General features: G+C 40.4%; 1 protein-coding gene across 1 annotated transcript; it reads left to right on the top strand.

Annotated features, from left to right (window-relative positions):
* The first annotated feature begins 1141 nt into the window (after positions 1 to 1141).
* Positions 1142 to 15279, top strand: pusl1 (pseudouridine synthase like 1). Its single transcript, XM_026168391.2, has 8 exons — positions 1142 to 1646; positions 1727 to 1787; positions 3308 to 3495; positions 8649 to 8798; positions 10278 to 10448; positions 13228 to 13282; positions 13483 to 13645; positions 15139 to 15279. The coding sequence occupies exons 1-8, from the start codon at positions 1591 to 1593 to the stop codon at positions 15195 to 15197; spliced, it is 903 nt and encodes a 300-aa protein (XP_026024176.2). The 5' UTR covers positions 1142 to 1590; the 3' UTR covers positions 15198 to 15279.
* Positions 15280 to 15511: the final 232 nt, after the last annotated feature.

The raw sequence follows: 15511 nt of genomic DNA, 5'->3' as shown, positions 1-15511 counted from the left end.
GATAGATAGATAGATAGATAGATAGATAGATAGATAGATAGATAGATAGATATTAAATACCCCATAGTACCATTTTATCCTAACAGAGCACTTTGCTTTCAAACTGCATGCTTATTTATGGTTGTAGCAGTTTTTTAAAGTAGAATGGGAGGCTGAGCCTTCAGCTTCCAGGCCCCTCTCCTGTGGATTCTCCCAGTTAGGATTCAGGAGACAGGTAATCTCTGTGATATTAAGATTAGTCTTAAAACTTTTTGTATTAAACTTTTAGCTCGGACTGTATCGGGTGAACTCTGAACCTTGTATATGCTGCAATAGACTGTAGCAGCTGGTGGGGGCTTCCCATGATGCTTTGAAAGTTTTTTCTTCACTGGCATGTTTTCATTCTCTGTATTTATACATCAATTTGTGTTTGATCATTAAAGTGTCTCTCTTTCTTTCTCTGTGCTCTTAGGCTGGTTGTTGGTTCTCCAGGAGGTTTCTTCCTGTTAAAAGTGATTTTTTCCTTTCCGTATGCCCATCATTGTTGGGATTTGTCTATATTATTGTAGAGTCTTTACCTTAACAGCGCAAATCACCTTGAGGCAACTGCTGTTGTGATTTTGCGCTATACAAATAAAACCGAATTGAACTGAATTAAAAGCTACTGTGGGTGTAATGTGTAGGTGGTCCTGTACTTTTGTCTATACAGTGTTTGTAAACACAAAAACTGGCTTAAGCATGTGATATTTCACTCATGATTAGCATCAGCTTAAACATCATCTATGTGGAAAATGTGTAGGTATGTGTATTCTCTGGGGGGCACAGAGAATAGACTTAAAGAAAATAGCAACAGTGGTTTGTAAACATATGAGCCTTTGAATGAGCTTAAATTTACTAACCTTATTAACCTTATCATAAATTAGACACCTACAAATCACCTAAAAAAGTGGACAACTTCAAAAAATAATATTGTAGATTTGATATAACTAATTATGGCCAATCTATCTTAAACATTTAACTTTTTTCTTTTTTGCTTGACTCCGCTTGACCGCTTGCTCTTGTTAGCGGTACATTGACTACTTGCTGTCGACCAATCTTAAACGTGAGTACAGTATCTGGCTTCAATGACTGGAGCAAGAAGGCTCTGCGGCTGGAGCGACGTAATCAAAATGCGACGTACTACAATGTGGAAGGAGGCAAACATCCAGAAATGTTGCTGTGTAGTAACGTGCACTGAACATAGGTGTCACAGCTTGGATAGAGTCATACAGTGCACGTGCCATCTCACTGCTAGTTATCACGCGGCGCTTGTAACAGCTCTTTTATCGGGTCTGCACTGTACTACGGCCTCGTGACACAGTAACGTGCGCTCTCATATGTCAACAGAAGAATTCTAACAGCTGTTGTCTCCAGTGGACTTCCGGACTACACTTCAGAGGGTTCTCGGTGGTACTTGGAGGTGAGGGGTCGTGTCTGGCTAGCACAGGAACGTTTCACCAGAGGTTCAGTCTGCAGGGACATCAGTCACAGCTGGATCCATGAAATGATTCTGCATTGCAGTTTTTTCACTCTCGTAAACGAGGAACATGCACAGTGACATTTCGAGTCAACATGCACAACCGGGCTCGTTACCTCATATTTTTTCAGTACATCGGAACAAAATACCGGTAGGTTACAGGGCACACTGAGATGTTATATCTTATTATTATTATTTTTGAATATACCACTACTGTTATCATTATTGCAGTGGAGCAGTGAAAGTCCCTCCACATCAGCTGGGGAAGAAAGGGGTCCAGGACCACTTGGAGGTATGTTTTAACTCACTTAAAGCTAATCAGGTGACAAGTTGCCTTTGAGCTGCTAGTATTAAATGTAGTTAGGCTTAAAAAGCTGTGTCATGACTTTATGAGTCTGCTTAGCTTAGTAATTCATTATAGGCCTTAAATCCTCTAGGTCTCTGATCCACTCATCAAAAGCAGCGTCATATGGTGTAATGCATAAGCATTTCATTAATCTTTGACTTGGATCCTTTTTTCTGGGCTTGTTTGTCGTATATATAAAAAAACTTTACAATCTCAACTTTATGTCGATGCCTTTTGAAAATCTAAAAAGTGAGAATGATCAGACTGCTGTCTGATGATTAAAGGCGGTTTCAATAAATGATTCAAAGGCAGCAAGGATCCACATGAGAAAATGGGACTAATGTTAAGGGCCACACCAGTAAGCTTATAAAGAAATAAAACTAACTCTCTGAGGTCTAAGTCATGGACTGGTCCTTTTCTACTCTACCTGAGCAGTCAAAGCACTTTATACAACACGCCTCATTCTCCCTTTCACACCCTTTCTATGTAACATTCACACTCCGATGGATGCATCTAAGAGCAACTTAGGGTTAATATCTTGCAAAAGGTAAGGCAATTGGTAGATTGGTAGATGACCCGCTCTACCTCCTGAGCTACATCCACCCCTTGGGATCATAAGCGCAAACCCTAAATGCCTGAATCCCAAATATCTTTAGAGATGATCTAAAATATACCATTAAATGTGATTTAGAACATTTTTGCTTTTGCATATGTTATTTTTCATAGTTATCACATCATTAAATATCTAAATAGCTTCTGTGTTATTTACAGTAAGATGTGTTCACAACAGAAACACTGTTAATTTGTTGGCTTTAATCTGTTTTTGTGGTGTAGGACTTATATGCATCAAACTGTCATAAAAATCCATATAACTGCACTGTTAGGAATAAAACCTGGCATACAGTTTGAAGTCCGTACTTTCTGCTCTTTCCAAACATGGACTAAGCGAGGCTCCATCGTGCTTCTAAGTTGTCAAAAATCAGTCATTTGTTTTGGACGTGCCAACACGCCCATTGACTCCAGAGGGTGAATAATGAAGTTCAGCTTATTGGTGTGGCACTCCACACCTGGGTTGAGCACTACAATCACCAAACTTATGATATGACGCATAAACAAGGTTCCTGTTTCACATCCAGCTGCTTCGTGGATTGTTGCATGTCTTTCTTGATCACTGTCTGTTCCTTGTTTTCTTGTCAGCTCTCTACTGTCTACTGTTTCTAATAAAGGCATAAAAAGCCCAAAAATAAGCACAGAGAGAAGGAAACACAGATTACAGGGCAAAAAAAGATCAGTCTTTCTTGTCACATCATGCCTCTGTTCACAGCTCTGTTTGATAACTATTTGAGGCAGACAAGGCTGTGAGTGGCTTCAGAAGTTTGAAAGTGAGCTTTAAAAAAGTTATTTGTTTTCTAGGCTATCAACCCAAAGCTATTAATATCTAAAAAGATCTTTTCGTCTTTGTGTAGGATGCAATCCAGCGACTGAGGCCAGTCAATCCTGTATCCCTGTCAGTTTCCAGCAGGACGGACACGGGTGTCCACGCCCTCTCTAACTCCGCACACTTTGACCTGCAACGCAAGAATGACAAGCTGCCGTTCACTGAAGATGTTCTTGTTCAGGCGCTCAATTTCCACCTCGGGACAGAACAGATCAGGTGAGTAAAGGGTCTTGAAAATCTTGGTGAGTGCATGAGTGCTTTTATGACTTTGTAAGTCTCTGAGTTATGTAATTAAGCCACTTAAGCCAAATAAAAACACATTTCTCTGTCTCTGAGATCAGTTTTCTCTGAACACATTATAGAAACAGTGAGACATCAAAAGGTATGTGAACATAACCTGGATGAGTGCTAAAGTAGTTTCCTTTAGCACTACTTGATCTTGCGCCCCCCCCTAAATGTGACTTTTCTTTTTTAATCCTCTTACACTGAGTGAATGCAGTTTAGTCAGCTGGTGAAGCAGCAGCCTTGTGTTTTCTCTGATAGATGGTGTTGCCATCTTGTAACAACTGACCTGTCAAGTAGCTTGACAAACAGTGTGCAAGTGCCAGTGTGTTCTCTGTTGTTGGCAATAGGTGGTCAAACCAAGCAGGATTTTTATTCATTAACTGCACTGTACTTTTTAATAAATAGAAACCATTCCTGGCATTATTTTTGCCTGATCAAAATAGTTTTCAAAAAGCTATTATGAATTTTTATAATTGGCACAATTTAACCTGATTGACTGCTCCATAAATAACACCAATGAGAAATAAAAATAGAAATGTTTACTATGGAGACACACAGGATATGGCCAAACATATGCAGACGTACATTCACTGGTTGTTTCGTTAGGTACACCTTGCTAGTACCAGGTTAGAGTCCCTTTTGCCTTCAGAACTGCTTTAATTCTTCAAGCGTAGATTCAACAAGGTGCTGGAAGCAATTTGGTCCATATTGATATGTAAACATCACACAGTTATTGCAGAGTTTATCAGTTGCACATCCATGATGAGAGTTTCTCAGTCCATCACATCCCAAAGGTGCTCTATTGGATTGAGATCTGGGGACTGCGGGGCTTATTTGTGTACAGTGAACACATTGTCATGCTAAAGAAACCAGTTTGTGATGGTTTGAGGTTTGTGCCATCTGAAGAAGAGTTCACTGTGGTCATGAAAGCATAAAAGCTACGATACTCAGGTTGGCTGTGGTGTTTAAATGATGCCCAGATGGTATTAAAAGTCTGTCAAAAATATTCCCCACACCATTAAACCACCATAGAGGATCCACTCTTTCATGCTGTGTCTGGCTAATTCTGACCTTACCATCTGAATCAAAGCGGAAATCAGACCAGGCAATGTTTTTCAGTCACCTGTTGTCCAATTCAGAGGAGGCTGTTTGAGTTGTAGTCTCAGTTTCCTGTTCTTAGCTCAGAGTAGTAAGACCTGGTGTGGTCTTCTGCTGCTGTAGGCCATCTGCTGCAGGGTTCAAAGGGTTGTGCTCATACATTTTCTGCTTGTAGCAAGTGTTTATATTGGTTACTGTTGCCTTCCGGACAGTTTAAAGCAGTCTGGCAATGCTTTTCTGACATCACTGAGTCAGAGAACCTCTGCTTCCTGGATATTTGATCTTTTCTGAACCATTTACTGTAAACCCGAGAGATGGATGTGCAGGAAAATCTCAGCAGATCAGCAGTTTCATAAATACTCAGACCAGCCTGTCTGGCACCAACAACCATACTACCTTCAAAGTCACATAAATCACTTACCCTTCCAATTATGATGCTTGAACTTCAAAAGGTCATCTCAACCATGTCTGTATGCCTTTTGCTGCCATTTGATTGGCTGATTAGATATTTATGATAACGAGCAGGGAGCAGCAGTACGTGTTGAGCGTAGATACACAGATACATATCCTGAGGGGCATACAGTGGTAAATAAATCCCAGAAAGAAGTATGACTGACTTAAACATCTGCCTCAACAGTTGGGATATACATAGCTGTGGTGAAATGCCATAAGTTCACCTGTTGAATATGTAATGGAAAAGGGCATCTTTAAATACTGCTGCAAACGAGTATCTGCCGACTCGTTTTTTTCCTGTGTTTTCTTCATCTCCTCCCCTTGTAATCCCTTCATTACATACATTTACATTATTCAAAGCCATAGTTGGCTGTTTTGGTTTGGGCTGCTGTGGCATTCTGTTCCTTAGTCAGGATTGGAGAGAAGAAGTACAGAACAAAGCAATAGATAAAGAGATGGTATTGGGTAAATGCAGTCAGTGCCAGTGAGAGAGGGCGTGGAAAGATGAGTCTGAATAAAGAGAGTGAGTTTGAACAGCGCACGCTGGGAGAAAGAAAGAGGGGAGAGAGAAACTGCTAATCCCCAAACCTGCAGAGAGAAGGTTAGAAAGGATTATCTTTGCTCTGCTTTTTTGGTGTATAGCATCTGTTTAGCACGCACATGCACACACGTGGATACACACTGCATCATTCGTCACTCTATATGCTCTTTTTGTTTTCAGCTGACACTTAAAATGTAAAAGTGTTTCATACACAAACACACTTCATATGTTTTAGATAGAACGTTTTACTGTTGATGTGAAAGAAAAGCAGTTTGTGGTGTCAGATCTGACATCCCAAACTATCTTTTCCCATCTTGCACAGCGGGAAGAGCTTTTGTTACAGCTACAATGACGATACGGCTCATCTGCTGCTTCCAGAGACAGAGAGCCAAGGCGAGATTTGAGCACAGCCTGCACACTGTAAAAAATCCCTCTTCTCCTTCAGCTTCATTTGTCTTCTGAGCTGCTGTGAAAATTGGCCTCAATTAGCCTAAAACTACCGGCTCTTTTTGCATAAAAGGAAACTGCTGAATAGCAAAATAGTGCCATGCTAAACAATGCCCCAGCTCCCAAATGTGTGACACCATGCTTTGTACACTGCTAATGAAAATTTTACGTGTGTGTGTGTGTGGGGGGGGGGGGGGGGGGGGGGTTTGGAGGCCATCGAAAGGCTGTCACTTCACATTGGTGCGGCCGCTGAAGGCAGATGCAAGGGTTTCCTCTGCCACGTGTCACACCCAATCTCCTCCCCTGGAAACCTAACCTAGTTTCCCCGGTTGCGCACAAACACACGCTTACATAGACATACACATGTGCAGATACCGATTGCCGTCGCACACATTCTCAAGCACATGCGTGACTGAATGCGTGCTCTGTGTGCTGGCACAAACATGTGATCAAACACTATAGGGTGCTAATGTGCTTTGTGCAGTCCTTTTTACACTGATGCAGGTGAATGCAGCTCTTTGTTCTTGAAGGTTACAGAGACATGAATTAAGGAACCTCATCTGTCACAGTATTGTAATTATAAGTGTTTTATTATTAAAAGGGGTCAAGGGGGTCACCACAGCAGGTAGCTCCACATATTTGATTTGGCAGGTTTGTATGCCATGTGCCCTCCTTGAGATAAGCCCAGCGGGATCTGTGTCACCAGGATTGAACCAGGCAAATGTGTAAACCTTGTGCAATATGGAGCCACTTGTTTTATTGTCATTATTAGTGTAAATTTTTACATCTTTGCCTTCTTATATGTTGTGGAACAAGATGAATTAACATGAATTAGAATACATTTGTTGTGCGGTGCTTTCGGTACATGAACAAAAGCTCGAAGACGAACATTGACATCAGCTTTAGGTGTTATTTGGTTTTACATCTAAATCGCAAATTTTAGCAAGCTGAACCGCTGTAACAGCTATAAATACTCATTGGGCACTTTGTTAGCCACACCTGTTTAGCTGCTTGTTTAATCAGTAACTGGCATAAACTCCGTGCAATTAAGCATATAAAGTGCTGTGAAAAAGTATTTGCCCTGGGATTTGCTAATTTTGCTTCAGATCATCAAATAAATTTAAATATTAGACAAAGATAACAGAGTAAACACAAAATGCAGTTTTTAGATGATGACCCTCGTTTGTTAATTAAAAAAAAAAAAGGCCCTATGTGGGGAAAAAATTGGTTCCTAGACATAATAACTGGTTGGCTGGGAAAGTTGTTCCCATTTCTGGATAATGGCTCTCGCCATGGTTTGCTGGACTTGTTTCTGCATAGAGCCAGGTAGCTTTGGATAGCTTTTTTCCCTCAATAAATGAAATCATCATTTAAAAACTGGATTTACTCAGGTTAGCTTTGTCAAATAATAAAAGCTGTTTGATGATCTGAAACTTGTAAGTGTGTAAATCGGGAAGCAAGCATGAAATCAGGAACAAGGAGAAGTCGTTTTTCACAGCGCTGCTGACATCGTGAAGTTCAAACAGCATCAGAATGAAGAAGCTCTAAAGACAAAAGTGGGTCCACCTTGATGCTCGCAATGTGTACTTAATAAAATGGCCAGTGGTTGCGAGTTAAGTATTACGTCTCTTAAATGGTAAAACATGGCTTTTTGAGTATGTGTCAGTGCAGATTATAAGCTTGGCTATTGATTAAATGTAATAGTATGCATAGCAGCTGTTGTTATAACTGACTATAATACTGTGATGAGACAAAGGAGGAAAGATTTGCCCTGCATTGCATTAAATCGATAGAAATAGTGAATTTCTGTGCAATCTGACAATAAATTCTTGATCTTAATCAAAAATGATTCAGATATTTTCATTACTGCTGTAGCATCAATCAGGCACGAGGACAGCTTGAAACTACTAAAAAGGGGGGGGAATCCCCTTTTTGTTCAAACTCTCTGTAAATCTCAGTTTGGTTCATCGTTTTAGTAACAACACTGCACGCAGCAGAGTAATTCAATTGTACGTGCAGAACCTGTAGCCAGAAATGCCAGTGTCATTCTTCAGTCTACTTTAAGACGTCTCGCAGAATCAGGAATCGATCCAGTCTGTTACTTATTACATCAGTCCCTGCCTCTGCGCGCAAAAACACAGGAAGTGTCTCGTGTTATCCTGCTGGAATCGCATCAGAGAGGCTCAGCCTGAGATTCTGCTCTGATGTTAACTGTGTTAAAATAAGCTCTTGGCAGCCTTTTTAGGACTCTGTTGGTGTGTCTTTGTGTTAAAAGCTGCAATGCTGGCACTTTGGAGCATGGCTTGTACACAGTTTTTCTAGCTGGGAGTACAAAAAGGAGCATTGACACCATCTTTGCTATGGGACTGCCTCTACAAAGAAAGAATCAGAGATAGTTTTGTTCTCACTGAACAGCCAGACTGAATGTTTAAAGATCACCTCCAGGCTTCAGTGCAGATGTATAAGAATATTTATGAATGTGCATGTTTCAAGTTTCTTCATCCTAAATCCTAGGTTTCACTTCTCTTTGTCCATTTTATTTCAGGATCACCCGTGCCCACCGTGTTCCTCATGACTTCCATGCCCGTTTCCGTGCCCAGTCTCGGACCTACATCTACCGAATAGCGTTAGGAATCTCCCACCACTCTCTCCTTCCCCTCACAGACTGGGATCTGTGCTGGAGCCTCCGCAACACGTGAGTTATCCCAGTTTATGCACCACCCCTCCCTTTTCTCAGTCATGTCTTTTTCTTTTTTCATGTGTTAGTGTGCATGTGCATGATGTCTGCCTTAAAAAAAGAAAGAAATAAGGGCTCAGTCTGAAGCTGAATCTGACTGTGTATATGTGTAAAAGCAGAGACACACTCTTTCTGTGTAATGGAGACTCAGACCAGAAAAATGGCACATTCAACACATGAATAGTCCACATGCACCATGCAGGAGGTGCACATTAGAGACAGCCAAACGAAGTGTTTTATCTGAGCTGATGCGCAAAATGCAAACAAAGGAGGAGGAAGGAGAGGAGAGAGGATGCATAGAGTGTAAAAAGTAGGAAAGAGATTAAATGGCGTTGGCTTCGAAGCTTACACAAGGTTCTTGTAGCTGTGATTGGAAAAACTGGCCACAAAGAGAAACATTTTAGTTTGTGTTTGAGCGTTTGTATCTTTTTTTCTCCTCACTTTTTTGGGGAAAAGTAGGGCAAGATAAGCTGCGGGCTTTTATACGTGCAGAACAACACCCACGCATTTCATCCTTTCTTTCCCTTCTTTTCTGCTTCTGTCCATTTTTTTCTCTCAATCTCTTTCTTTTTCTCCTTCCTTCCTTCACTAACTTCTTTCTCTGGATCTTCTGCTTTGTTATCGCTCTCTCATGTTCAACATTCATGTTGCTCTTCACACCCCTGAGCGTCTCAGCCTCAGCAGCGTCTCTCTTTTCCTCTCTTTGATGCGCCTCTCCAGCGTCATCACACTCGCTCCATTTCTCCCACTGCAATAAAAAAAAGTTACTTTTTTTTTTTTAAACAATTTTTTAAGATTATTTGAATGTTGGAATTCAGTGACCACGTTATCATTGGTCATCAGTCAGTTCTGTCTTCCTTCCCTCTTACCAACTGGTCACAGCTGCCCCCCTCCCAACATAGCGAAAAGTAAGGACTTAATGATTTGTTAATTAGACCGTTAAGATATTTTTTGCACATCTTCATTCATTCCTGATTCTTATGTTAAAATTTTTATTACTCAGCACACTTCTCCCTTTTCCCGCTCACTCTCTCTCCTCCCTCTCTCTTTGTCAGATCATATTTAAGCAGCAAATGAAGCGTGAGACTGGAGAGAATCTAATCACCGGCTCGCTCTGGTTCTCTGCCTTAAATGAGCTGGTCGTGGGCATGCTCTGCTCGCTCACGTGGCATTATCTTTCTGTTACATAAGTTTTCCACTAAATTATTCATGGAGTTCTGAAAAGATGTACTTCATGTGTACATTTGTGGCTGACCTCGCTGTTCAGCCAGGTCACTCTTGAGTGACGCTGCAATATCAAGAGTTAGCTTTCGAATCTTGATTCAGGAGCTCTGATGACCTCAGAATCTTCACATTTTCCCGGTTTTCAAATGCATTGTAATACTGTAAATGGTCACTTGTATAAAAAGCATTTTTCTTTATTCTGTCTTTCATCAGAGAGCTAAACGTGGACGCTATGCACGAGGCAGCTTCCCTACTGCTTGGGACTCACGATTTCAGCAGCTTTAGGGCCGTCAACTCTGATCTGCCTTTCAAAAATCCTGTGAAGACGATGGATGTGATCAGTATACAGCAGGGAAACTCCTTTGCATATGCTCACTTCCACAGGTAGGCCACAGTATGTATTGAGACCACAATACCAACGACCAAGTTATTGTGGAATTGGATACATTATGTAAGGCAAAAAACAAGGTTTGTACAATTTTATGCAGCTTTTTAACCACAAAGTCAATGCTTGGTACAAACACCTTTACCTCTCTCAGGCAAACATCCCTGTAATTCCTTTAAGTAGTCTTCGGGAATAGTTCTCCTGGCATCTTGAAGGACATTCAAAGCTTTTCTTTGGATGTTGGTTGAATTGTGTTCTGTTCTCTGTCAAGATGATCCCACACTGCTTCAATAATGTTGAGGTCCAGGCTCTGGTCAGACTGTGTTTCATTGTGTATTTTTCTATTCAGGTACACTTTTATTGCATTGGCGGTGTGTTTGGGATAATTGTCATCCTGAGAAATGAAGCTGTCACCAGTCATTTGCTTTCCAGATGCTGTTACACGGTGGATCAAAGCCTGATGGCGCTTTTCTGCAGTCATGTTTCCATCAGTTCTGACAAATCTCCAACACTGCTGGCTGAAATGTTGACCCAAACCATGACAGAGCCTCCATTATATTTTGCAGATGGCTTTAGACACTCACTGTTGTACTTTACTTCTGACTTCCTCCTCCGTACATGTTGCCAACAATTTGAACAAGTAATGACAAATTTGGATTAAATTTCTGATGAGGCTTTGGTAAACAGTAAATGGATCAACTGACAGGCCAGATTCATCTCTCAGGTGCTGTGTCAGGTCTTTGCTGGATTTTGTTTTCCCTTCTTCTACCCTCTGCAGAATTCCCATGAATGATCCAATGTGGCCCAGATTGGTCTCTGTCGGGTTTTGAAAGCCTACAGCTGAGCTGTGTTTATTTTTTCATGAGGGTCACTATTCTAAGAAACGGTGATAAAATGAAAAGAAACTGACTGATGAATTATTGAGGAGTCTAAGGTTCAACTAAATTTTTGATCCTAAAACGGGGAAATGTGGTCTGTGAGGCTGACTACTTTGGTCTCCATTCAAAGTTGAAAAAAAGGGCTTTTTTCTAACCTCCCGAAATATTTGATCTTATTTTCATGCATAAGTGAACAGAGATTTATTTATTTTAGGGCCTTGTGTAGCCTTGACTCTGTTTTCATGTTAACATGCTAACATTTGGTAGGTGTGCATTTTAAAACAAGTCTTCACATTTTGAAATTAATATATGCAGAATTCAAACCGTGCCGCAGCAGGAAGTGTGACATCCCTAATTTGTTTGTTTACCATTAGTTTAAGCCACACCAGCATCTAATCCAATCGAGAGGTGTTGCCACAATCCCATAAAATTTGGTAGGTGTACAAAAATTCATATGATTACATTAAGCACAGCTTAACAGAGCACCTAGCTGTTGTCCTGTTACAGTTATAATCATTAGCATGCTAGCGTTAAGGACAAAGCACCGTTGTTCATAAAGGACATCATAAAGCTAGCATAACGCTTACTGCTTGATTAAGTCTATTAATAAATAATAAAGTAGTTAACTGACTTATCATGTCAATGCTACCAGCTTGTCCGCCCATCTGAGCAAAATTAACAACTAAAAATTCAGACTGAGCGGAAAACCGCAGCATCACACAGTCGCTGCAGATTTCCTGACTGCACATCCGTGATGTGGCTCTCCATTTCCAGCACATCCCAAAGGGTCTCTTTGGGGTTGAGATCTGGTGACTGCGGACATCATCTGAGTACACTCAACTCATTGTCATGTTCAGTAAACAGGGTGAAATGAAAATTAGCTCACAGGAGGGGCACCTGGTGCGGTCTTCTGCTGCTGGAGCCCATCTGCTTCACAGTTCCACATGCTTTGTGCTCTTCTGCAAACTTTGGTTATAATGAGTGTTTCTGTGAGTTACTGTTGGCTTCCTACCAGCTTAAAGCAGCCTGGCTTTATAATAATAACACAGCGCTGCAAATGTGCAACAAGAGGCCCAGCAGTGCTTTATTCTCATCTGAAGATACTGACCTCCAAGTCCACGGGCTAAAAGCCCTGCTCTATAAATCTGTCTCTACATTTCCTACATGTCGAATGTAATCAGACAGCAAGCACTGAGTCAAATTTGCATTTGACCCAATTCTTCCCATGTGCCTGTTTCCTTAGTTCACCCTGTCCTTCCCAAAATAAGAATCAGGGAGAGGTTTTTTTTCTTCCTTTCTTTTTTCCCTTTTGAGGGCAGGGGCAAAATAATAATAATAATAATAATAATATTTTATGTGGCATCACACATAATCCTGTTGGGGCTAAGCTGCAGTGCCATATTTAGTGTGTGACATTTAAACAAATCTGTGCATGATGACAAACCCAGGCTTCATTTGATGCCTGGCATGAATGTCACATCAGTTATATTCACACAGGCGGGAACAGCACTGCTGCACAAGAGTGACTTAAGATGTAAAGATATGAGGCTGGATTATTTTCTTTTTTTAAAATTTTTTTTTATTTTTTATTTAATTAGTAATATTTTTTTCACTCAGAGGAATAAATGAGTAGGTGTGCTTTGGATCCACACTCTTGCTTAGTGGTTTTTATCAGACTAAATAATATTACATTACATCTGACAACCATTCACAATGTGCTTTAGACAGCAGTGCGATGTTTCAACTCCTGTGGCAACATTTAACCTTTCTTTATCCTTACACATTTTCTCCGTGATTCCATGTAGACTTCATGCCTGCTGGCCTTGGTCTCATTAATCTAACATTTCATGTGTAGTGCTTTGAATGTGGCTAAGACACAAATTTTATTTCCTTTTTCCAGAGAGATACCATCCTGGGAGCTGACTTTCACAAGTAAATCTTTTCTATATAAGCAGGTTTGTTGATAATCTTCTTCAGATTTTCTTTCAAGTTATATTTCCATTTCTGTGCGTGTGAGATTACGAGCCAGTAGCGACATCTGCTGGTGGTGACTGAAACTTTATTTAGAATAAAGTAAACATTAAATCTCTTAAAGCAAGCTGTGCATGCTTCTGTTGTTCTGTGTAAAACCTCTTTATCTGGCCTTTTCCTCCAGGTGCGGAGGATGACGGGGGCAATGGTGGCAGTGGGCCAGGGGCTGCTCTCAGTACCCCAGCTGAAGAAAATACTGGAAGCGAGAGACTCTCTGGCCTACCCACAGGGTATGGCTGCTCCAGCCCACGGCCTTTTCCTCACCAGAGTGGACTACAGGGATACAGGTGAGAATAAAAACCAACTCTGATAACATAGACAGGAAACTGCTCAAAGTTGCAGCCAAGTTTGTGTCCCTTTCTATATGTCACATACTTAATAGATCTTTGGCATGCAGCTTATTCCCATTGCAGTGGAAAGAATCGAAAATAATTCCCATTCCTAAAAACAAGAATGACGTTTTTAATGGTGTCAATAGCAGACCTATTAGTCTACTCCCCGTTCTAAGTAAAATTATGGAGAGGATTGTCTATGAACAAATTCAACATTACCTAACAGAAAATCAGTTACTCACTCAGTTTCAACATGCCTACAAACCTGGTTATTCCACCAGTTCAGCTCTTATTCACATGACAGATAACTGGTACAAATATCTAGATAATGGGAATCTGGCCGGGGTGGTATTTTTGGATTTTAGTGCTGCATTTAATTTGATAAATCATGATCTTTTGATAGATAAACTAAAATGTTATGGATTTTCACCAGCTGCTTTGTGCTGGATGGAAAGTTATTTGTCTGGAAGAAGGCAAAAGGTTTATTATAATGGTTATTTCTCGGAGGGCTGTGAAATGAACTGTGGTCTACCCCAAGGCAGCTGCCTCGGTCCACTTCTCTACTCAGTCTTTACAAATGATTTGCCGTATGTCCTGGATAAATCTCATCTTGTAATGTATGCTGATGATTCCACCATGTTTTATTCAGCCAGTAGCTACTCTGAATTGACAAGCGTATTACAACTAGATTTGCTGAACGTGTTTGATTGGATAAGTAAAAACAACATGATTTTAAACGTGTCGAAATCCAAATCCATGTTAATAGGAAGTAGAGTACGCTTAGTCAACAGCCCACAACTAAATCTTTCCATAGCTGGATCGGTATTAGAACAGGTCACCCAGATTAAATTACTTGGTGTTACCATAAACCACCACCTTTCATGGTCTCAGCACATCAACTCTGTTATTAAGAAAATGGGACAGGGCATAGCTATAGCTAGGAAATGCTCTTTTTATATCACTTCTTCAATTATGAAAGATGTCATTAATGCACTAGTATTATCTCATCTAGAGTACTGCTCAATCATTTGGTCAGCAGCTAATAAGACAGATCTGTTCATATTATACAAGTATTGATAAAATGCACGATAAACTTTCTTGGCTTTCTGTACAAGCTAAATTATACTATGGCTTACTTGTATTTGCAGTATCCAGATGAAATACATAATCATGCCACACGATTTTCAACTAACCACACTTTAGTAACTCCTCGAGTTAAAAGTAACTTGAAACTATTCCAGCTTATAAAGCAACATTTTTTCCATTATGTGTACTCTATGGTAACTAGGATACCCTCCAGCCTCCATGCAATGTTGGAATTGGATAAGCAGCAGAAAACTGATGGATAGGAAAAATATTTTTACTCATATTTTCATCTTTTGGGAAAAGAAAACAAAAGGAACATTTTTATGAATTCTTCCTGTCTCAAGTTCTGTTTGTCTCCTCAGACCTACAGCTTTCACCACAGCTGTCAGAGGAACTGCTCACCTCCACCAGGAAGGATTGATGCTACTTGAATATTCTATTTGTATGCATTTCCAAATGTCCTTATAAAACGAATATAATAAAGTTTGTGATTTAATGTATAATATGCTGTGTGTTCACTCATGTACTAAAAACAGTGATTGTACTCTAGTTCGACCTATATGAATAAGCATTAAGGGGACATACATATGAACAGCTAGATGTTCTTTTAATTCAACATATTAAGAGTACATAACTGTCCATGAACGCAGCTCAGCTACAGAAGACCACACACCTTGAACCTGTCATTGTCTACATAGATCTTTAGGTTACAACAGGCTACTTGCCCTAAACCCG

This window comes from Astatotilapia calliptera, chromosome 5 (assembly GCF_964374335.1).
Source record: "Astatotilapia calliptera chromosome 5, fAstCal68.1, whole genome shotgun sequence".
Taxonomy (NCBI): Eukaryota; Metazoa; Chordata; class Actinopteri; order Cichliformes; family Cichlidae; genus Astatotilapia; species Astatotilapia calliptera.
This window is presented reverse-complemented; position numbering and strand designations above follow the sequence as displayed.

Bases quoted from the DNA above. Each gene is read 5' to 3' on its own strand.
- pusl1 (XM_026168391.2), top strand. From the start codon at position 1,591: ATGCACAACCGGGCTCGTTACCTCATATTTTTTCAGTACATCGGAACA. The intron at 1,647-1,726 runs GTAGGTTACAGG...TCATTATTGCAG, and splicing joins TACATCGGAACAAAATACCG to TGGAGCAGTGAAAGTCCCTC. The intron at 13,283-13,482 runs GTTTGTTGATAA...CTTTTCCTCCAG, and splicing joins AATCTTTTCTATATAAGCAG to GTGCGGAGGATGACGGGGGC.